We start from the raw sequence: 22,359 nt of genomic DNA, 5'->3' as shown, positions 1-22,359 counted from the left end.
GTTTTGTGGCAAAGGCTCAGGCCCGGCACAGGAGATCACATATTCTGTCTCATACTCACTAGGGCATCAGTCCTCAGCTGTGCCCAGCATCTCCTGGGCATAACTGTGATAGGGAGGTTTTCATAGCCTCCTGACCCTGCAGCCAGCTGGGAATCTGGCAGCTGCTTTAAGATCTGCCCAGCTGACCCCAGGTGTTGTGAGCCTGCTGGGGATTGATAGAGTGCTGAAGTGCTCTGACCATGCCTTTTCTACCCCAGAATTGCCTTAAGCAGGCCCTCTGCACTGGGGACATTCACATGCTTTCTGCTCTCATCATGTTGAGGGACCAGCACTCAGGACTGAGCTCTCTATAACCTTGGTTGAATGATTTACAGTCCTTTGGCCTTGGCTACACCTACTCATCTCATGCTTGGGCCAGTGGAAGTTGTGTGCATGACAGCAATGGTGAAGCAGAGCCTTTTTCTCTGCATCTGTTTCCTCATAGAAGAGGAGAGGACAGAACCACCTTCTTCCCTCTTTGTTCGTCGAGACTAGATACTGCTAAAGGTCACTAGGAAGGTGACTGCATAGGTTCTTCTGCAGAACTATTAGCTCACCCAGGAGCATCCTCTGCATCTATCTGCAGTCTTGTTCACTTGTCTGCTGTAGTGCTGTGTTCCCAGGACCTCATAAAACTCACCCACAATCCCAGGCATTTGGTTCAGCAGGCCCAGCTGTTTCCTTGAATCCTCCTGTCCTGGTAAGCCCATTTTCACAATGACCATGGAGGAACCCAGGACCCGCTGCATGCCACAAATGCAGCAGAATCCTGGAGCAGAACAAAGCCAGGACAAGTTCCATCTCAGCTGTAATGATGATACTGTTCATGGATGCAGAATTTGTGCCAATGGGCTGGATCCCAAAGCACTTCAAGACGAAGCCCTTCACCCACCCCTGAATTGCAGCCCCTGGGCTGGAACACAGGAGCAGTTACTTTAATTGCAATGATCTCTGAGAGTTGCAGGAAGAACTGGAGCAGAATACCTTGAGCAACTGCAACTACAGAGGGAATTGAAGGAGATGGAAAGCATTTGCTCTAATATGAATTTGTGCAGGAGGTGGAGATTGCTTAGGCTGTAAATACCAGTGGGTCACGCAGTGACCAGGGCCTCACTTGAAAGGCAGCACTGTCAGCAGCACTGCACTTCCTTGCCTGACAATGCCATGCTAACCCAGAACAACTACCCCACCTACCATATCGCCCACATTCCTTCAACAGTGCCCTTAGCTTTCCCGAGAGGGGTTTCATCCAAGTCCTGTTCTTCCCTTGCTAAGCTCATGAGATCAAAGCCTGGCATGATATGGCTGCAGGTGGATGCATAAAAGGAAGTGGGCTGTTGCTGAATAAGACTCCTGGGCTTATTCACAGAGAGCAGGAGCCGTGAGCTCTCTAGGGGATTTTGGTTGCCTTCATAGGAAGCACAAAAGAAAACCAGGAGGAGCAGGATGCAGGCACTGGGGAAAGATGCGTTTGGTCTGGGCCAGCAGTACAGATGTCAGCAGGATGCTTTAATCTGAGTCCCTTCAGAGCAGACATCAAAACAGACCTTTCAGCCATGGCTGGTGCTGACGTGAATCAGAATAATAAAAACTGAACCCAAGTTACTGCCCCTTGGGGGAGAAAGAGCAGAGCCTGGGCTGGGACACTGCATGCTGGTTGCCTTAGGTGTGACACCTACGGGACCCATCCTAGGTGATGGGTGCCATGCCATGCCCTGCTCTGCCCGGGGCCTGAGCCACCAGTGGTTGCAGGGGCGGAAGAGGAGGTGCCGCAGCGCCCTGGGAAAGCCAGACCCCTGCACGGCTGCGCTGGGGCGCCGGTAGGTGCTCCTCGCCCGTGGGCTGGCGCTGGCCCCGGAGCCCAGCCTGCGGGGGGCCGAGAAGGGCATGTGCGGGGCTCCGCGGGGGCACCGCCCGCCCGCCGCCGTTCCCGCGCCGCATGCTAATCGCGGGGGCTGCGGCGCCGCCATTGGCTGGGGCGGGCGGGAGCCGCGGGGCCGCCGGAGCCGGAGCCGAGCCCGCGCGGAGCTGCGCTGCGGCACTGAGCTGCGCCCGCCCCGCCCCGCGCCGCCCCGCGCCGCCGCAACAGGCTGAGCCCGCGCCGCCCGCTGCCCCGCTCCCGCGGCCGGTGCCGGGGCCGGTGGCGGTGGCCGTGGCCGTGGCCGGGCGGGCCGCGCGGCGCTCGCGGGGCCGCGGCGATGATCGGCGTCAACAGCATCCACAGCAGCGCCGGGCGCCTGCGGGCGCGCTCCATGTGCTCCGTGCGCTACGGCCGCAACTACCGCGGCGCCGAGACCTTCTGCTACGGCTGGCCGCAGCGCTCCCGCACGCTCAAGCCCGTGCTCTACACGGACCTGGTGGTGAGCCGCCTGCAGAGCCGCCGCAAGAAGAAGCCGGTAAGGGCCCCGCGCCCTCGGGCGTCGGCCGCGGCGCCCCGGGGCTGGAAGGGGGCTTGGGCCGGGCCTGGGCAGCGCTAGCTGAAGGGAAGCCAAGAGGCGCTGCTTGGCATCCCCCGCGGGCAAGGGCAGGCGGCATGAAGCGGTTTCCTTCAGAGCCCGAGCGAGCGGGAGCCCGGCCTGCAGGGGAGGGGGTGCCCCCAGCCCGGGCCGGGATGCCACCCCTCCAGAGCCCTCTTTGTCACGGGGACCATCGCAACCTAGCAGTGACACATCGCTCCACCGTATCACCCTGTCGTAGCGCAGCGGTGCTGGGTCAGGCTGCATCAGCGTCACATTGTGATGCACTGAGATGTAAACATGCGCTCAGCCCGCCTGGCGCACAGCACTCCCATCCTTGCCTCCTACATGCTGCTGGCACTGCCACGTGCAGGGGGAGGGCAGCAGAAGAGGAATGAGCCTGGTGTTACGGGGATGGGTAGCACCCCCTCACCCTCCTTAAGTGTTGGCGCTGATATGACAGCTAGCATTTCCCCCGCTGAGCCTGTGGCTGCAGCATAATGTAGTGAGAGGGCTGCAGCAGGCTGTTGCTGCCGAGCATGCAGTGCCCCAGTCTGAGTGCGTGCTCCAAGCTGGGCCCCTGGCCACTCTCACCACCAGCACCAGGGGCTCTGCAGGCACTGCCCCACCTACCCCTGCCCTCCCCCCCCCAAGAAAGGATAAGGTTCTCGGGGATCTCTGGGGGAAGCGAATCACGATCTGTTCTGCAGTATGCACATACTGGTGTGAGCTGAGCCACTAGTGGAAATAGTCAGGTTTTCTTGTGCCCCCAGGATCATACAGTACATGCAGGGGCTTACTGTGGTCATGAGGAAGGACATGGAGAGGGCTGGGCATGGATCAGTGCAAGGGCAAGACCCTGATATGGTAGTAGCTAGTGATGTCAGGGGCCTGTTAGACTCTAGAGTCTGTGTGATCAGAGGGTGGATCACACCAAACCAGCCCTGCCATCTGTATTAGTCAAGCTACATCAAATCAAAGGGTGGTGTGGGCTGAGATCCAGATTTCAGATGGAGCTGCATGGCTGAGCTCAGAGGAAGGTTCTTGCTGAGGAAGAATGAGAGAATCCCAGGGCTGAGCTTTTGTGGTGAAATGGCACCAGGCACAGGGATGGGAAGGGATCTCTGCAGGGAGGGCACTTGCACTTTGTAGCACTGAAGTCTCCTTCACCAAATGTCATGTGACTGTGACTTTCAGCACTAATGAAGAACAGGGACAGGAGAGATCTTGACCCACATCAGTTTACAGGCCCGGGAACCATCCCTTCCATTATGTTCCTCGGCTCAGATACCCTCACAGTGAATAACAGGCTGTTTGCACTGTCTGCATCTGTAAGGTCTCTTTAACTAATTCTGTGCCTTGGAGACATCCTGTAGGCCCTAGAAAGCATTAATTTTCTCTTAAGTGCATTGATTCATGCGCTTGCCAAGCATTTCATCTCCCATCTCTGCCAACAATGCTGTGGGGGACTTTTGGACAATACATTGTCCCTCTTTGGGCCTTAGTTCCCAGACTGTAAAACGGAGATGCCAGCACTGACCTTTCCTATGTTGTTGTGCTGGCTGGATGGGTTCACCCTCTCCTGCCTACTATGGAAAACTTCCCACAGTTATGTGCCAGCAACAGCAATAGAATGGGGGAAATAGTGCAGCCCCCTCCCCCTCCCCCCCCTTCACATCTACCCCACCCAGCTCTTAGGCGCGTTATCCAAAGTGAGAGTGATCGCAGTGAGACTCTACACAAGGGAAATCCCCTGAGGTATGGGCTCTTTTAAAAACAGGAGACTTTTGCACTGGAGAAAGAGAACATTAATCCTAGCAGAAGTCCCCTGGGCCTGTGTGCTGCCGGGTCCCTGTAGAGACATACATGTCTGGGGACACCCCCCTCTGCCTGCTGCAGCAGGGAGCTCCTAGCCCTATTGCGACAAAGCAGCCTGTGCTTGGTGAAGTGACTATGATGGCATTGCTCTAGCGTTTGCTGCAGGAGTCCCTCCTACATTCAATCTCTGATGCCAGTGACAGGACAATCATAAGCTTGACTTTTCAAGCCCTGACCCTGTGCTCAGCCCTACCCAGGGCAAATAAAGCTGATCTTAGCACCAAAGAATTTATAGCCTGGAGGGAAATAGTTATCCGGGATTCACTTTGGGACTGGGGAAGCCACAATGTTGGTGGTGGTCCTGGGAATCTTCTCCCCTGCATGTTGCAATGAGACGCTCCCCCTGACTCATTTCCTGCCAGGCACTCGAGCTGTTAGCTGGAGGTGACTTTTAGCCAAGTTCAACCATGGCAGGACTGTAGTGCATATGAAATGCTGACCCTTACCATCCCTGTTCTGTAGGCTTGCCTGACTGTCTCTGGTGGTTTGCTAACTGCAGGGGAGGACTGGCTGTCCTGCATGCAGTACTCATGGTCCTTCCTGACCCCATTCCTCCTGCCCCCACACCTTCTGTGCCAGACACTCACTCTGACTCAGCAAGCTTTTGTGACACAGATGCTGCTTGTGACAGGGCTGTGCCTTTGAAGCCAACAGAGCAGACTGTCCTTTAAAGCATTAGTGGTCCGTCCCTGATGCCAGTTCTGCTCTGCTGGGCTGGTCGGAGTTGTGCGGACAGGGCTCTCATTCAGCATTCTCCCCGAGCATCGTCTCGCATCAGCTGTTGTTCTGCTGCTCTTTCAGTCTGCGCCCTCACTTCCTTTTTCAGAGCAGAAATCCTTGCCTCAGTCCTTCCGCAGGTTCACACAGCAGGCACATTCATCTTTGAGACACCCCGGCCTCCAGCTGCATGAATTTACCTTGTGTAGTTGGTGCTTTCCAGGATAAAAGTACCTTATGAAGAGGCGGGAGGAGCCTTTCAGCCCATATTGCCCCAGTCACTCAGTCGGATGGACTCTAAGCCATGTGCTCACTTGACATTGCTTTGCCAGTAACAGCTCCCACCTGACTCCACATGCCATTCTCCCTGCAGTGCACCTTCTTGGCCCTTGCAGTTATTCCCTGCTCATTGCGTGGAGCTTTTCAGGCACTTCCTGTGCTTCTGGTCTCCCCTTTTCCTGTACGTTTTCTAAATCTCATCCAGGTTTCTCTTGGCTTTTCATATCTCTCAGCTCAGTCCTGCAGCACTGGAAAAGGCCCCTTCCCCCTCCTTCTCTGTTGCAGATTCATTACAATTAGCTCCCCTCCTCAGCTAACTGGGTCTGCCTCCCCCTCATTCCCAGCCATACCTGGGTGATCTTCAGGAGCCTGCAGTGCCTTTGCAGTAGTTTTATTGTTCTCTTCCTAGAATTTCTTTGCAACTTTGTAAAGATTTACCAGCAAATGTCTCCTTGAAGGAGGGCACTTTATACTCAAAAGCTCATTTAATAGCTCCCTCAGCTATACAGCTGGTCCAATAAAATATATCACCAAACCAACCTTGTTTCTTGCATATTTTTTGGACCCCCATAGCGAAATTAAGGAATGCTCCATTCCTTATTGTTTTTCAGTTTCTCATTCCCAGAGGGATTAGCCAGGACTGCAAAACTGAGATGCAGATCTGCACTCTTTTTAGCAGCACTGAAGGTGGCCAGACCCTGATCCATCTCTGCATGCTCCTGTCTCCTCAAGAAATGTTTTGCCTGCTGCAACTGAATTTCATTTTCTGCCTGTGCAGTTTCCCAGAGGGTGGATGGGTGTAGTCTCTTGTCTCATGTGAGGAACTGGTATTGAGACCTGCATTTCTCTCACCACCAAATTATGGTCCTCATGGCTGGTCCTTCCTAGATAAACCTCTACAAATTCAGTATGTCCTCCCATAGGTGGAGAGAGCTTTGATCTGCAGGATGTCAATGGGGTCCAGGTCCTAGACAGGTATCCCAGGTACATGTATGGCTGTGGAAGTGCTTTACTGCCAAGAGGCAGAACCTCTCACCCCAACCCTATTTCTGGTCAGAGATGGCTCCAGCTGCCTGAAGGGTCTCTGGGAAGTTGCTCGTACTTTTGAGGGCTAGAAGGACAATGGCTCTTTGTCCATAAAGCTTTTCATCTCCACCTGCTTTGCGGACAACAGCTCAAATCCTGAAACTCTTAAACAGATTTTACTTAGCTTAGCTGGTGGCATCCATTCAAGTTTTACTCCGGTACAAGGACTTGAAAGCATTTGGCTCTTTGTAATAGCTCTGCATAATGAATCACTTCTTTCTCCACTGAAATGCCAGTCCCAGCACCCCCATCAGCCATGCTTCTCCAGGGTGTGGGCTAGAACTAAAGCAGATTGCATCCTGCTGGTGCTAGGGGAAGTAATTACCCATTGCACAACTGATATTAGTACTGGCTGGAAAAGCCAGGGGATCTTTTAATGGCCTTGTGGGTCTTCAGGAGATACCAGGCTCACCTTGTAGGGGCCTTGATTTACAACTGAATGAGGAGATTGAGTTCCTAGCCCTAGCCAGGCTTGGAACAGGAGTTGGAGGCTGATACCATAAGGGGAGGTGTTGCTGCCCAGCAGCAGAGTCCTGGGGGCCAGATTGCTTTGACTCCCAAGGAAGCCCACCCTGTGTGAGACATCTGGATGAGGAGGATCCTTTGCTTGCTGTTGTTTTTCTGTGCTCAAACCATTTTGAACTTCTTTAGCATCAGATTTTTGGCTGTGCATTGGAGTCCTATCTAGGGACCTGGAGTGCATAGCGATAGGCGCCATATGCAAACTGAACAGAATAGTAGGCCGTGCCTCAGAGCACTCCATCCTTCCCATCTGCCTTATGATCCTACTGGTATCCAGCCCTCCTCTCACCAGAGCAGGACATGCCAAACCTAGGTGCCGCTGATTATAGAGAGAGGTGGTTAGCTGTGCTGGTCTGAAGTCGGGCAGAACGCAGGGTAGGGATGCACCTTACAGACCAACTAAATCAGATGAGCACACTTTTGTGAACCCAAGATCACTTCATCAGATGCTGTCTTCTGAAGAAGTAAGCTTGGGCTAACAGAAGCTTAAGCATCTCTGATATAAGTAGTCTGTGAGATGCACTTCTACCCTGCCTTCTGTTACTGATGAGCTTACTCTGTAGCCTGACGGTGACACAAGAGTGCCAAGGTGCTGTTATGTTAACAACCCAGTGGCTCAAATACTTGCTTCAATGAGCATGTCACTGTACACTTACAGGTGAATATTTTGAGTGGCCTGAGTACTGGCTCTGGAGTGCTTGGGGTTTGCAATAGTACCACCAGGGCAGTTCCTGTGTCTTTTATGTTTGTATATCACCTTGTATGATGGGGGTCCAGTCCCAGTCCAAGTTGGGGCCTTTGGGTGCTACCAGCATATCAGTGTTTCTCACCCCTGCTGACATATCAGCATCCAAGCATGTGAGATGTGAGTGCTGACATTTGAAAATCTGGCCCAGACTTTTAAGAAGGAAATAAACTGACAGTAGTAAGACAAGCACAAGGGAATCAGCAGCTAGTGGTTTTCAGAGGACTTTCAAGGCAGTCTGCAACTTTCGCTGCCACCTGTGATGTGGGCTGCCAGCACAGCCTGCAGTGTGAGCAGGGGGAAGGGACTAGCCCACAGTCCTGGATTCTCTGCCACTAGCCCACAGTCCTGGTGGGCTAGGGGCAGAGAATCCAGGAGCCCGATGGTGCTCAGGGCTGCATACAGCCTTAGTGGGGACTTGTGCAGCGCAGCCTAGAGAAAATGCCCATCATGTGGAGACTGCACATGGAGCACTGGGGACAGTGAAGCACCAAGTGACATATAAGAGGATGTATGGCCTCCAACCCGCCTGGGGTGCATGATTCCCCCTCCTGCCCCCTAGGTCTCCAGTGTCTCTCTGCCTGCCACATGTAGCAGTGAAAGGGATGTTATGCTTTGCAGGACTATTTCTAGGCAGAAAGCGATACCACTGTCATCTTCCCCACCCCCTGCCCCCAGTCCCAATTCTCCTACAGACCTCTTCCCAGAGGGATGTGTGTGGTTTCATGTGCTCCATTCACTAAAGACTTTGTTGGCTACTAATGCTCTGGCTCCTACCATCCCCCTCCCGCCACAATGTTGAGAATGCCCGAAGCCAAGGGGGCATTGCAGAAATCAACTCCCCATGCCTGGCTTGGGACTCCTGCCGGTCCCATGGTGCTGTGCTGCTGCTGCTGCAACAACAGGTCCCACCCCCTGCCAGCCAGTAGGGGGTGCTGTGATGCACTCTGCTCCCTGCTGCTCCCAGCGCTGGTCTGTCGGGGCCTTTTGGTTCCATGTCCCACCACTCCTCTGTTTTCGCTTGGTGAGTTTGGCCCATATCTGCTATGCCTATCCCAGCCCTTCCAATTACCTGGGTCCCCTTGCACTGCTTGCTGCCTCTTTAGGTACCCCGCAGCAAGGCCGACAGGTATCGTGCACCCTGCAACTGGCCACAGCCCTGCCTTGTTCAGAGAGAAGCATGTTCCTCCTCCCTCATCCCCTGTTCCAGTCCCAGTCCCACACAGTCTCCCAGCCCTGGCCAAGAGCAATACATCCAGCTCTTCCAGCCATACCTCTTCCCCCATTGGTGCCAGCAAGAAAAAGCAGCAGTTACCTTGGTGCCATGCCTGCTCTCAGCTCAACTGCATGCCCATCTCTTCTTGGCGTTCACTCACTGACCACTGTTCTCTTGTCTCCCCAGGCACTGTACGGCTCCATCAAGAATGAAAAGTTGCAGTGGGCCATGTGAGTATCACCCCTGGCTTGTCAGGATCCTGCCCTCTATGGCTCAGCTCATCAGTGCAGGAGAGCCCACTCCTTGCTTTGTCTGTGGGATTTGCTTCACCTGCTCCCCTCCTTCTGGACAGGAAGGCAGCAGGTGTGACCCACAAAAGAGATCATACCCTCAGCTCAGGGAGGGAGAGGGGGCGATTGCTACTGAGTTCCCTGGGCTAGGGTTGGGCCTTGTGTGATGTGGTGTCATGTGGTGCCTGGGCTGGGGTTGGGCACTGTGCTAGGTGCTGGGAATGGGCAAGGAGCCTCCCAGGGAATAGGCCTGAGGTGATAAGGGGTCCAGTAGAGACACCCTGGCAACAAAGCACAAGTGAAACCAGGCTGGGACTGCCCATGGAAGGGATACAGTTTTTAGTCCAGCTGCAGTTACCAGAGTTAACAGCCCCATGTAAAGCTATACAGAAGGGGTCGGCAACCCCCGGCACACGTGCTGAGCATGGCGCTCAAGGCCATTTTGCTTGGCACACCACTGCCAGCCCGGGCTCTGAGCAGCTGCTGCCAGCCACAGAGCCCAGGTTGCTCCCAGCAGGCAGCTGGGAGGCTGCAAACAGCTGCTCCAGGCTCCAGCATGTCGGCACTCCGGCACCTTCCAAGGTAGACATTATGGTTTTTTCAGCACTCCGGCCAAAAAACGTTGCCTACCCCTGCTACACAGCAAAAGGAAAACTACTTGTGTGTGAGCAGAGCTCCATTAAAGTTGGGATGACCATCTCCGAGCCTGTGAAACCTGTGAAGACTGGAAAAGGAAAGCAACACCCAGCATGATCTATGCAGGTTTCCATGGCAGAATAGAGATTTCTTCAGGGGAGCTGGGGCCTAGAAAGGGATGGGGAACAATCAAGCCTTCCAATTTCTTTTCTTTAAATTTCCTGTCTTGGGCCAAATGAGCCAAATCAGTTCCAAATTTCAACTGAGCAGAGTTCAATTGTTCAAGCCTGTGTGGTGCTTCCACCAGCAAGTGTCCTGCCTCCCAGACTTTTTGGTCTAGGGCTTCAGATGCCTCCAAATCCATGATGGAATTGTACAAGCCCAGAGGCCTTGAGGTTCCAGTGCCCCCTATCTCACTTGCCTCTAGCCAAAAGGCCAAGGGATCAAGCTGGAGGGAAAGCCCAAGAGCAGTCCCCCACCACCATCCATTGTGTAGCCAAGATCCTTGCAAGCAGGATCTGCACAGCTTAGCTGGGAATGGGGAGATGATCGTCACAGCATGGAGGTGACAACCCCCTAATGTGCTGAGCAGATGCACCCACTATGGTGTGTTCAGTTCTGGGCCCTGGTTGCCACAAGGAGGTTCAGGGGGAGCAGCAGAATGGCTGTGGGTGGAAAGCAAGGCCTAGGGGGACATGTATTTTGTGTGGTTGGCTCAGCACAGATTAAGGGGGCAGCATGCTAATTGTCTACAGCTCTTAGGAGAGGTGAAGCACAAGGAGTGGGAGATCTTCTGGAATCTAGAGCACGGAAGCGCAGCTGGGGGGGATGTGCGGCTTTGGCAAGCATCAGCCTCCACCATCCTGTCACATGGCACTTCTCACACTGAGTGGGCCATAGTCCTAGGAGCAAGGGAAGGTATGGGCTGGCGCCCCTGCTCCGTTTTGGCTCCATAGGCAAGGGAAGCAATTTGTTCTGTCAGGAAAATGGAGCATTTTCCCTCCCTTAGCCTCCCAGTTTGGGTGGGGAGCTCTGACAGACACCACCTCCCCCCCATCAGCCGTGAGGGGGCTGCTGCCTCCAGGAGAACTCACCAACCTAGTGCTTGCCCAGCCCTTGGGACAGTGCCCACCCCAGGCAGTACCCATCCCTTCATGTTGGGAAGATCTGCTGTGAATGCTGGTGTGGGGATGTCTAAGCCAGGTGCCAGTGTCCTCCCCAGCTTGGCTTGGCCTTGCCCCACCTCTGTGGCTTCAGACCAGCCTCTGAGCTCATGCCTGGCTGAGGCAGAAGCTGCCAGGAATGGGGCCAGATCCTGTACTGGGCAAGGTGGGAGCACCTCATGAATGGGGCTGTGCAGGAGGGTGGGACTGTTGTGCAGGAGGGTGGGACTGTTGATTTGGGAAGGGGTTTGCCCACCTGAGGTGGCAAGGTGGGGAGCCAGGCTCAGTAGGGGAGCTGGCATCCACCCGTAGGGCCTGAGTGGGTTTAGTGCAGGGCCCAAATGCCCTGGCATCCCTGCCCCTCACCCTACAGCTACCACCCCCTAACCAGCAGCAGCCTTGTTGCTGGGATTAATCAGCCTACCACGTAATCCCAGCTCTGAGCCAATGGGGCCAGGGTTGCTGTCATGGAGACGCTGGTGGCTGCTGAGGGGTTTAATTAGCAGCTGTGCAGTTGCAAGAAAACAGGGAGGCAGCGGCTCTAGGCTCCCACCTCTGTGCTGGGGAGCAGCATTTCCTGAGCAGAGCCCAGGACACAGTAGGGGACATGATTCATAGGTTCAGAGCATATCAGAGCAAAGGCCCACCCTCCTTCCTCCAGCCATCTGCCCCCACCTGTATGCGTCCTCCCTCCTGTCAGTGCCTGTAGCACCCAGGGTCCATGGGACAGGCAGGGCCAGCTTGTGCCAACCCTCAGCCCTTCCCCAGGCCTGTGCCAGGTTTTTGAGCCAGCACCCATTCCTACAGGGGCACTGTACACGCAGTGATGGGAACCAAGCCCTCTATGGGCCATAACGCTGCTCTTCTTCCTCAAAAGGAGCCAGGGCTAGGCTTGAGTTTTCCCCTCCTTGATCCTCCAAGGGGAGGGTGGGCCTGTGGTGCTGAGATGGCCCCTGCAGTGCCAGGCTCTGAGGCGCTGGCTTTCTCCTAGGCTGCAGAGGCGAACCCATCTCATAAGGCATATGGGAGGTCCCTGCTCTGAGCAGCTTTGGGAGCCTTGCTATGCATTCAAAGAGAGCTCCCAACCAAGGAGAGCAGTGGTGCAACAGCTGGCAGCCTGGCAGAGCTGGGAAGGAGCGCAGAGGGCTCATGGGTGAAGTAAATGGACTTCCCCTCACTGCATGCACCTGCCTCTGATCTAGGATTCCAGTCCAAGAGGGCCAAGTGGTGCAGGGTGGGCTGGGAGCTGGTATTACCTGGCCCTGGTGATGCTGAGCCCTGCAATGTGTGTCCCGCAGAGACGAGGAGGAGCTGAGGAAATCCCTCTCAGAGCTGGCTGATCCCAATCCCAAATCCATCAAGCGCATCAGCAGCTGCAGTAACCCCTTCCTGGACTTCTCACAGGACCCCAGCATCGCCACCTACAAGCATGGCCTGCTGGTGCGCAAGATGCATGCCGATCCTGACTGCAAGAAAAGTAAGTGTCTGGTGGTCCTGGAGCTACGGGTGGTTTCAGTGGATCATGGGCAGACCTCACTCTTACCTGGGGCAGCAGGAGCACTCCTGCAAGTCAGGACAGCCAGGAATCCCAGTGGATCACTGGTGGGCTCTGGCTTACATGCCACATGCCCAGGCCATGTTGGCACCAAGTTCTTCAGCTACATGGGAAGGGGACTCCCAGCAGAACCAGGTCTGGCTCAGCACTGTCATGCCTAGTGCCAGGCAAGGGCTCCCTGTGCTCTTGTGACCCCCTGGAAACAAAGCCCTGCCCCTGTCATTCTCTTTCCCTGCCCTTCCATCGCAGCTGAGCATGCGCCTGGTATCCACAGACACTACAGCATCCAGAGCTACCATAGGCTTGAGAGCCCTCAGGGCTGCCATTGGGTGGGAGCAGCGTGCTTCCAGCTGGAGGTGATGCTCCATACCATGCAGCATGGCAGCTGGGCCTCAGTTGCAGGAGGCAGGCTGGGGAAGGGAACAGGAACAGCGGGAGTATGGGACCAGGCCAAGGCTGCGAGAGGATTTATTAGATGGCTCCGGCTTGGGCCTGGGGGATGGGGCCAGTGGTGTGGCGCTGTCTGTGGTGCTGAATGGACCCTTCCCCTGGAGACAAAGAGGAGCCCAGCTGCAGGCTCAGGGCTGAGCAGGCCGCCCTGCCATTGACCTGTTAGTGAAATCTATCCAGGGCAGAGCCAGCCATGAAGGCACCCAACACTGCAGAGCTCGAGCTGGCCTGAATGCTCCAATTGGCTGGCTGTTGCAGAGTACCCCTCTGTCCACTATAAAAGCCTCATTAAGCTCCAGCTGTTTAATGCCTCCTTGATCTGATTAGATGCTGCCTGTATTCTCTGTGGATGCCACAGTACACAGTTACCTGACAGGGAGCGTGGCCTTTACCTGCCTCCTCTTAAGTGGTGAGCATAGCCTCTGCACACAGCAAGGAGCACACTAGCCCATGCAGGGGTGGCATGCAGCAGCCCTCCCCCACAGCAGTGCCATCCGCTGACCCAGAGAAGGCATGGCTCAGGTGCGCCACTCCAGCGTGGTTTCTTCTGGAGTAGTGCCCATCCCCAATCCGGGATGAGGGCGATGGCAGTACTTGCTGGTCTGCTTGATGTTGACTGTCTTGTGTTTTGCTTTTTCTTGCCAGCACCCAGGGGGAAGAGAGGCTGGAAGACATTCCATGCCATCCTGAAGGGAATGATCCTCTACTTGCAGAAGGTACAGAGCAACTCACCTCCTGGGGGCAACTCACCTCCAGCCAGGGGGCAGCTGCCTTGGCAACAAGACGTCCCCAGCCCCCAGGGGTTAGGCACCCCCTGTTCATTGTTGTGTTGCTGGTACATGGGGCTTTATTGCAATGAGACAAGGGCCAGACAGAGGGTGTTGCATCCCCATGGTGTGACACCCTTGCCAAGATCTACTATTTCATAGCAGGACAAGCCATGGCCAGGGAATCCACCTTTTCCCCAGCAGTCATCATTAGACTGCATGTCAAAGGCAGCAAGTTTCAGAAGGGTCCTGGGAGAGCAGCAAATCTGCAGCTTCCCCACTGCCCTTGTTCTACTGAGCATGGTCTCTGTTGATGGCTAATCCATGATGAGTCACTGCTGATGATGGAAGCAGTGGCCACACACCCAGTGGGGTACAGCGCCCCTGGTGGACAAAGCCACAAGAAATGCAAACCTACAAGTCTTGCATCCTAAAGGGAGTACATCAAGCCTGTTTGTCTCAGGTGTGAGCTCCTGCAGCAAGTGGTCACTTCTTGTGAGGCTGGCCTCCTTGGAGGAGTCTAGCCTGGCATGGGCAGCAGTGGGGGGCTGTGGTGCCTGCATTCCCAGGTCCTGCCTTTGTGCCCCACTAGAGCTGAATGAAAGCCCCTTTGGGGTTGTGGGGCAGGGCTTATGTGAAATGGTGGCCTTGCCTTTCAGGAGGAGTATAAGCCTGGGAAGCCCCTGGCAGAGGAGGAGCTGAAGAATGCCATCAGTATCCACCATTCACTAGCCACACGGGCATCTGACTATAGCAAGAGACCCAACGTCTTCTACCTCAGGACAGCCGACTGGAGGGTCTTTCTCTTCCAGGCACAGTGAGTAGCCACAGCAGCAGCAACACAGCCTGCATTTGGCAGAACTCTCTGCACTGGTAGCACATAGCAGCCCTAGGTGCCTGAATCAGACTGCACTGTAGGGAATGCCCAGCACAGCCATCACATAGGGCCACAGTTGCCATCCCTGCAGCTGGGGAAGGATCCAGGCACTGGGATGGCTCTCCTATGGCCACAGTCCTGTGCTACAGTGGGGAATTGTCCAGCTTTTCCCAGCAAGAAACAGCTGACAGCCCGCCCTGTCACCAGCTCCCACCCTCTCCCTGTGGAAGGAAGTGCTCCCTTTGTATAGTCCTGCTTGGCTTAGGGAGCTGATGCTCTTGTGAGGCAGAGCACAAGCTAAATCCTGGCTGCGACTAGAGGGGTGGACATGTGGCACCTCTAGTCCCAAGTAATATGACTTTACTCTGGGGTTAAAAGCAGAGCAGATGCACAGCACAGTCCTGCACCAGTGCCAGTCACTCCAGTCTGGAGTACAGCAAGTCAGAAGGTGAGGAGTGGAAATTACACCATGTTCCAGTTTCATAATTTCATAGTTGGTTGGGTTGGAAGGGACCTGAGCAGATCATCAAGTCTGAGCCCCTGCCCTGGGCAGGAAAGAGTACTGGGGTCAAACGACCCCGGCTAGGTGATTGTCAAGCCTCCTTTTGAAGACCCCCAGGGTAGGAGCCATCACCACTTCCCTTGGAGGCTGGTTCCAGATCCTAGCCTCCCTGTGAAGTAGCGCATCCTGATATCTAGCCTGAATCTACTCTCCATCAACTTATGGCTGTTATTCCTTGTTACTGCCAGTAGTGCTCGGGGGAACGGGGACTCTCCCATTGCCTGCTGGTCTCCCTTGGCCAGTTTATAGATGGCCACCAGATCCCCTCTCGGCCGTCTCTTGTGGAGGCTGAACAGGTTCAGGTCCCATAGCCTCTCCTCGTAGGGCCTGTCCTGCTGCCCCCTGATCATGCAAATTGCCCTCCTCTGGACCCTCTCGATGCTGTCTACATCCCTCCTGAAGTGCAGTGCCCAGAACTGGATGCACTACTCCAGCTGCAGCCTGACCAATGTCACCTCCTTGGACCTGCTTATGATGCATCTGTGGATACATGACAAGGTGCGGTTGGCCTTCCTGACTGCATCCTCACATTGGCGGCCCATGTTCATCTTGGAGTCTGTAATCACTCCAAGATCCTTTTCCGCCTCTGCACTGATGAGAAGGGAGTTCCCAAGCCTGTAGGTATGCTGCTGGTTCTTCCTCCCCAGGTGAATCACCCTGCACTTGTCAGTGTTGAAGCCCATCTTATTCTTATCCGCCCATCTCTGTAACCTGTCCAGATCCAGTTGCAGCCTGTCCCTCCCTTCTAGCATGCCCACTTCTCCCCACATCTTAGTGTCAATGAAAATTTGAACAAAATGCTTTTCACCCTGTCCAAGTCACTGATGAAGATGTTGAACAGTGCGGGCCCGAGAACCAAGCCCTGGGGGACCTCACTGCCCACATCCCTCCAGGTTGAAAATGACCCATCCACCACCACTCTCTGGGTGTGGCCCTCCAGCCAGTTAGTGACCCATTTGACTGTGTAGGTATTGACACCACAGTCTCCATTTTTTTAACGAGAATGGGGTGAGAGACAGTGTTGAAGGCCTTCCTAAAGTCCAGAAACACTACGTCCATCATGACGCCTGTGTTCAAGGATTTCGTGACCTGGTCATAGAAGGCCGCCAGGTTGGTCTGACATGACATGCCTCAGATGAACCCATGTTAGTTGCCCCTAAGCATGATCTCCCCTGCTTGCCCCTTGCAGATGTGCTCCTGGATAATTTTCTCAAAGAGCTTCCCTAGGACCAAGGTAAGACTAACAGGCCTATAGTTCCCTGGGTCCTCCTTCCTCCCTTTTTTGAAAATGGGGACCACATTGGCCCTTTTCCAGTCCTCTGGCACCTTGTCAGAGTACCACGAGTGCCCGTAAAGCTGTGCCAGGGGTCCTGCAATGACCTCTGCCAATTCCCTCAGCACTCTGGGGTGGAGGTCATCAGGACCTGCTGATTTGAACACATCCAGTCCCACCAGAAATTCCCTGACTAGGTCCTCAGTGACCCTGGGCCTGGCTGTGCCTGCCCTGGGGGGGGATGACCTGGTCCCTGCTCAGAAAAATGGAGGCAAAGAAATGGTTAAATAGGTTAGCTTTGTCATGTGGCAAGACCACCAGATTTCCAAGCGTGTCCTGCAGAAGCCCCACGTTACCCAGAACCTCTTTTTACCCCCTATGTATTTAAAAAAGGATTATTGTCCTTAATCTGAGTTGCTAGTCCCAGTTTCATCTTTGCTTGGCCTTCCTGACCGCCCCCCCTACAATCCCGAGCAATCGAGGTATAGTCCTCCCTGGTGATGGCCCCTCCCTTCCATTGGGTGTACACCTCCTTCTTACCTTTGAGATGTTCCTGGATGCTTTTGGTGAGCCATGAGGACTTTTAAGCACTCTTGCCCCCTTTGATCTGTGTTGGGATTACCTCCCTTTGGGCTTGGAGGATCGTCTCCTTAAAGAACGACCACTCTTCCTGGACTCCCAACTCCCTACGCCTCTGGGACCTCGATGCCCCCCCCCCGAATATTCTCCTTAGCTCAATGAAATCCGCCCTCCTGAAGTCCAGGGCTGCTGTCTTGCTGCAGGCCTTTGCCACCTTGTGCTGGATGGTGAATTCCAGCGGGCGATGATCACTGTCTCCCAGGTGGCTGAGCACCTGCAGTCCCCTCACCAGGTCATCACTTGTGGCCAGGAGCAGGTCCAACAAGGCATTTCCCCTGGTGGGACTGTGCACTTCTTGGGTTAGATGGAGATCCTGTAACACGGCTAGGAACCTATGCGAGCAGTCAGACCTGGCTGACTGCTCTTCCCAGCAGATGTCCAGATAGTTTAGGTCACCCATGATGACCACGTCCTTTGACTTAACTGTTTCCGTGAGCTGACCTGAGAATTCCCAGTCTAGCTCTTCTCCCTGGTTGGGTGGTCTGTAGTAGACCCCCACCGTTAAGTCCCTTTCCCCTCGACCCCCTTGTATTCTGACAGTTATGTGGCTGCAGCTCCAGTCAGGTTCCTCTGGGGGTAGGTTAGTTATGAACTCGCTTGCCACCTCGTGGAACTGACTGTAATGGCACCTGTGGTAGACTGCTACCGCCACAGACCTGGTTGTGTGTCTGTGCTAGTCGCTGGCGTGCCTCTACTATAAAGTACTTACTTTGGTGTGGGCGTGTCCTGTATCCAGACCTTTGGCATGCCATTTGCTGTTGCTGTAGAGAGGGGAGGAATGCCAACCTGGATGGAGCACTGGTTTCTTTCTAGAGTCACTCCATCTGGCACCTCCAGCCATGACCCATGCACATGGAGCAATGGTTAACACCATCCAAGGGGGGAGCATGCCATTGCTTGCTGCCCCTCTCAGCGCTTCGACATTTTTCCACAGGAACCCGGAACAGATGCATTCCTGGATCACACGCATCAACGTGGTGGCAGCCATGTTCTCAGCACCCCCATTTCCAGCAGCCATTGGGTCCCAGAAGAAGTTCAGCCGGCCACTGCTGCCCAGCTCCTGCACCAGGCTCTCCCAGGTAGAACTTCAGGCATTTGTTTCACCGTGCTTGGTGGCAGGGGAGGGAGCCCAAGGTTTGTGGCTGGCACTGCTAGATGTTACAAGGTACTGATGGGCTTGTACTAATGCTGCAGTGACCTGAGACACCTTGGAGGGGAGCCAGCAGCACAGCAGTGGTGAAACTCAGCACTACTGAATGCAGACGAGGAAGTGCCTAAACAAGAGGCCTTACAGTCCTGAATGCCACCAGGGGCTGGAAAGCTAACACACTGCCCCAGGGAGGGGGCTCTGAAGTAGGACAGAGACAAATTCAGACAGAACATGAGTACTGAGCTATGGGGTATGGCTGCCAGGATGCCCTAGGTAGCACTGGTCCCACTCCTTGTGGCCCTTTGAACAGGGAGTCTGTTCAGGGGCTGGTTTGCCATAGGAAGGAGCTCTGTAGGATCCTGCGCACAGTGGAGAAGTGGGAGTGTGAGGGTGCTTTTCCCTGTGTCATACGACCCCAGGGATGGTCGTGGTGGTAAATAGGAGAACTTGCAGACAGACTGAAGGGCATGAAATCACTCGTCTTCAGTGCAGGAACTGATCCACTGGGAGTCAGAGGGAACTTCCCCTGGGGCAGGTTACACCATATGGGTTCTGGCATCAGATGCCGCAGGCAGGATCCCACGCCTCGGCCCTGAGCCTGTGGCAAGCACAAGGGGTGTAGCTGGGTTGCAGGGTTAAAGGGCCCAGCAGCAGCTCCAGGCACTGAGTGGGAGAGGCAGCAGAGTGGTGGAGAGATGGAGCCTGGCCTTGGGAGTGGCTGAGGCACTGCCCTGGAAAGCATAGGTGCGTGCTGGGCTAGCACTGGGCATAGCTAGCTGACTTGGGTGAGCATAGGAGAGTAACACTAATGGAGCACTGCCCTTCCCCAGGAGGAGCAGGTAAAGAACCACGAGGCCAAGTTCAAGGCAATGTCTGCAGAGCTGGTGGAACATCGCTCCTCACTACCCGAGAAGAAGGTAAAGGGCAAGGAGTACGAGGAGCTGAAGCAGCGGGAGGAATACTTGGACTTTGAGGTGAGCCCTGTCCATTCAGCCCCTGTCTGCACTGCTACTGCTCTGGGCCTCTCCCTGAGCTGCCCTCTGCACCCAGTGCTGGTGAGTTACCAGCCAGTTGGACATAAGAGTAGGAAACATGGGAAATAGCTCCATAACCAGGGTGATTACACCACACTGTTGGAGAAATGCCCTCAGAGCCCCTGCGGCAGCTCTACCACACCAAGTTTGGCTGCAGCACCCTTGGCCTGCAGTGATTGCTCCTTTCCATAACACCTGTCTAGTGCATGAGCTCTTCAGGGGAGAGCTGGGGGCGTTCCTCCTTCTCCCAGTGCAATAGCCTAACTGACAGCAGTGTGCTAAAGAGGGGGGAGGACCCCAGGCAGGGGCGTCTGGGCCTGTGACCTCCCAGTGGAATTGATCTGGTTCCTCCCAGCACTTAACAGGCCTCACAACAGGGTGAGCCACTGTGCGAGATGAGCACATTTAGTACAGGGCTGAGCTAGTTTCCTTCCCAGCTGGTGCTGCCAGCCAGCACAGGTAGGAGCCCCCAGTGCCCTGGCTGTCAAGCTCCTTCAAGAGAGCAGTGCTCAGCACCATAACTCAGGCCCTGCAGCACTACAGTCCCTGGCCAGGCTGCACCGAGCAGCCTCCAAATTCTGCTTCAGGGGACTGGTAGGAGCAGTTTGCAGCCTGTGCAGCAGGCCTGAGCATGCCACTGCCTCTTCTGTCCAGCAAATTAGATGTCTCATTTTGTGTCCCTGCAGAAATCACGCTACAGCACCTATGCCATGCTGCTGCGTGCCAAGCTGAAAGCTGGCTCTGATGACCTGGCAGCCTTTGAGTCCACGCTGTTTGACACGGCAGTGGGTGAGGACAACCTCAAGAAATCCCGCTCCAGCCCCTTGCTCAACGTGGAGCCAGCCAGCACAGGCCCCAAGGTGAAACGCAACATCTCAGAGCGTGGCGGCACCCGTCAGTCCACCAACCATCCGCAGAAATCGTAGGGGCAAGGGCAGCAAGCTGCACATTCCTGTTCCAGCCCTACATGCTGGGAGGCCATGCCCACACCAGCCCAAACCTGCATGACTTCATCCTTGACGGGCACAAGCCATGGGGGCTGATTGCGCTCACCCTGCCACCAGCACCAGTGGAAGGAGCCCCAACACATCAGCATGGAACCAGTTCCCTCCACTGAGGCTCATGGGAAACATCGACGCAGTGCAGTAGCAACAAGGGAACCATCTCCATACCTGCAGACTTCCTAGCAAGACCTCTACCCGCTTCACCTCAACCTGGATGCAGGTTCCCTGAGAGCAGAGTGATGGGGCTAGATTATACGGTGGCTGCCCTACGCTAGGCGGGCCCTGTGAGCTGCCCACCAGACTCTAGGGCAGACGGGATTGTGGGTAGAGACCCCAAAGAGGGCCAGTCAATGCATCAGTGCTACAGCCCTGGTCATGCCAGCTGGAAGCTGCTTTTTTGTTTCCTGCCAGCTGGGCCAGTCAGGCCATCCACATCCTGGCCATGGCCCCTTGCTCCTCCACCCTGCCCATTTCTTACTGTTTTGAATGGTTTTTGTGATACAGTTTTGCACTTTTTAGTACCTGAATGAGCTGAACTACGTGAAGTTTTTTGGGGGTGATTTTGATGATTTTTTGGGGGAACTGTGAAAAAGAATTATTTCCTAGAAGCATTGCATTTTTTGGACAGTTTTTAATCAGGGCCCTGGGCTGAGGCCCCAGCCCTGCCCACAGAAGCCCTGGCACTCATCTGTTTTCTATGTCACACACAAGAGGCAGCTCATTTGGTGCAGACTCCTCCCTGCTCCTGCACTAGATGCTGTCTTGCAGCCTCACATGAGCCTGTGGTCTGAGCAGCAACCACATAGCAAGGGGAGCTTACTTCCAGCCAGATGACAAAGCCATAATCAAGGGGCTGGCTCTATTCACCCTTTAGAGCACAGGTGCAGGCAGCTTCAACTGCTGTCTGGAGCCTCAGCAGCAGTGGCTGAGGCCAGGTGCTGGGCTGGTGCACACGAGGTACCTTGTCTTTTCCTGGTAAGTGGGGAGGGTGTGAATGGGGTTAATTCCCAGCCACTGGTTAGGCTGGAGCAACTAACAAAGAGGGGAAACACACAACAGCTGCAGGTGGTGTCTTCCCCCTCTGTACAGCTGTCTCCTTCCTTGATCTTCTCCTTTCTAAAAGGGCTTGGAGGCAGCAGTCAGGTCCTGGCACAAGCATTCAGAGGAATGTGTATTGTAACCTGGGGCAGGAGTTGCACATACCTGACACCAGGCTTGGCCTGGCTCCTCTCTCGTCTCCCAAGGTAACAGGACTGCTGCATGGGCTGAAGCCAAGGCCCCCTTCTCCACCCAGTGCTGCCCTGGCACTTAGTGCAAGGGGGTCTACTTGCAGCACAGCAACATCAAGCACTTGTGGCTGGGCAGCAGGCCCAGCCTGAAAAGGCAGTAGGCTTGGAGCAGAAGGGGGCAGCATGCCCATAGGGCCCTCCCTGAATGGCAGCAGTTCATGCAGGCAGCCTTCCATGCAGCTGCCACCCCTTCCCACCCCGCTTGCAGGAGGGCTGGGTTGGGAGGGAAGGGGGAGAGTGGTGTGCTGCTCTTGGCCATGGGGACCTGGCTGGCTCCAGCACTGACTCTGTGAATGTGTCAAACTTTTTATTCTGCACTCTTTTGAGTCTACTGCAAAAAAAAAAAAAAGAAAAAGAAAAAAAAAATCCATCCTTGAGCAAATGGCTCTAGGTGAAACCTTTGTACAGCTTCTTCCATCAGGTACTGAAGTAAAACCTGCTCTCGAGATCTTGCCAAGGGTGTGATTCTTCCACTGTCCTCTGCTCCCAGAGGGGTGGATACACAGGCTGGGGGAGCAGCTGGTCTTAGGGGCTGCGACAGGCAGCACTTTGAACTGAACAAAGCCTCAGTCACCCTGGCAGCAGGCCAGAGCAATCTGGTGTGGGTTACCCAGTATCCTGTGGGCAGAGTCCAGGTGGGAGAAGAAGAGCGCCAAGAGAATGGAGAGTTTTCAGCCTGCAGGGCCAGATCATGGGAGTCGGGGCCTGTAACCATCCCTGCTGCAGACCCTG

The 22,359-nt window shown here is 55.0% G+C and overlaps 1 protein-coding gene across 14 annotated transcripts in view; it reads left to right on the top strand.

Moving 5' to 3' along the window:
* PSD (pleckstrin and Sec7 domain containing) overlaps positions 1–22,286 on the top strand; it is an 83,427-nt gene extending 61,141 nt beyond the window's left edge. For 13 of the 14 annotated variants that reach the window (XM_090057993.1, XM_090057995.1, XM_090058001.1 and 10 more), the window contains 7 exons: positions 9,125–9,168; positions 12,326–12,504; positions 13,678–13,748; positions 14,459–14,616; positions 18,085–18,229; positions 19,131–19,274; positions 20,021–22,286. In XM_090057993.1, the coding sequence (XP_089914119.1) occupies positions 9,125–9,168; positions 12,326–12,504; positions 13,678–13,748; positions 14,459–14,616; positions 18,085–18,229; positions 19,131–19,274; positions 20,021–20,260 (981 nt within the window). In that variant the 3' untranslated portion in view covers positions 20,261–22,286. The remainder of the gene's footprint in view (positions 1–9,124; positions 9,169–12,325; positions 12,505–13,677; positions 13,749–14,458; positions 14,617–18,084; positions 18,230–19,130; positions 19,275–20,020) is intronic. The other variant, XM_090057996.1, reaches the window with a different exon arrangement.
* Positions 22,287–22,359: the final 73 nt, after the last annotated feature.

This window comes from Crocodylus siamensis, chromosome 7 (assembly GCF_052110815.1).
Source record: "Crocodylus siamensis isolate JL-2025a chromosome 7, ASM5211081v1, whole genome shotgun sequence".
Classification (NCBI taxonomy): Eukaryota; Metazoa; Chordata; order Crocodylia; family Crocodylidae; genus Crocodylus; species Crocodylus siamensis.
Note: the sequence above shows the minus strand (reverse complement) of the source record. Positions and strands in the feature narration are given on the sequence as shown.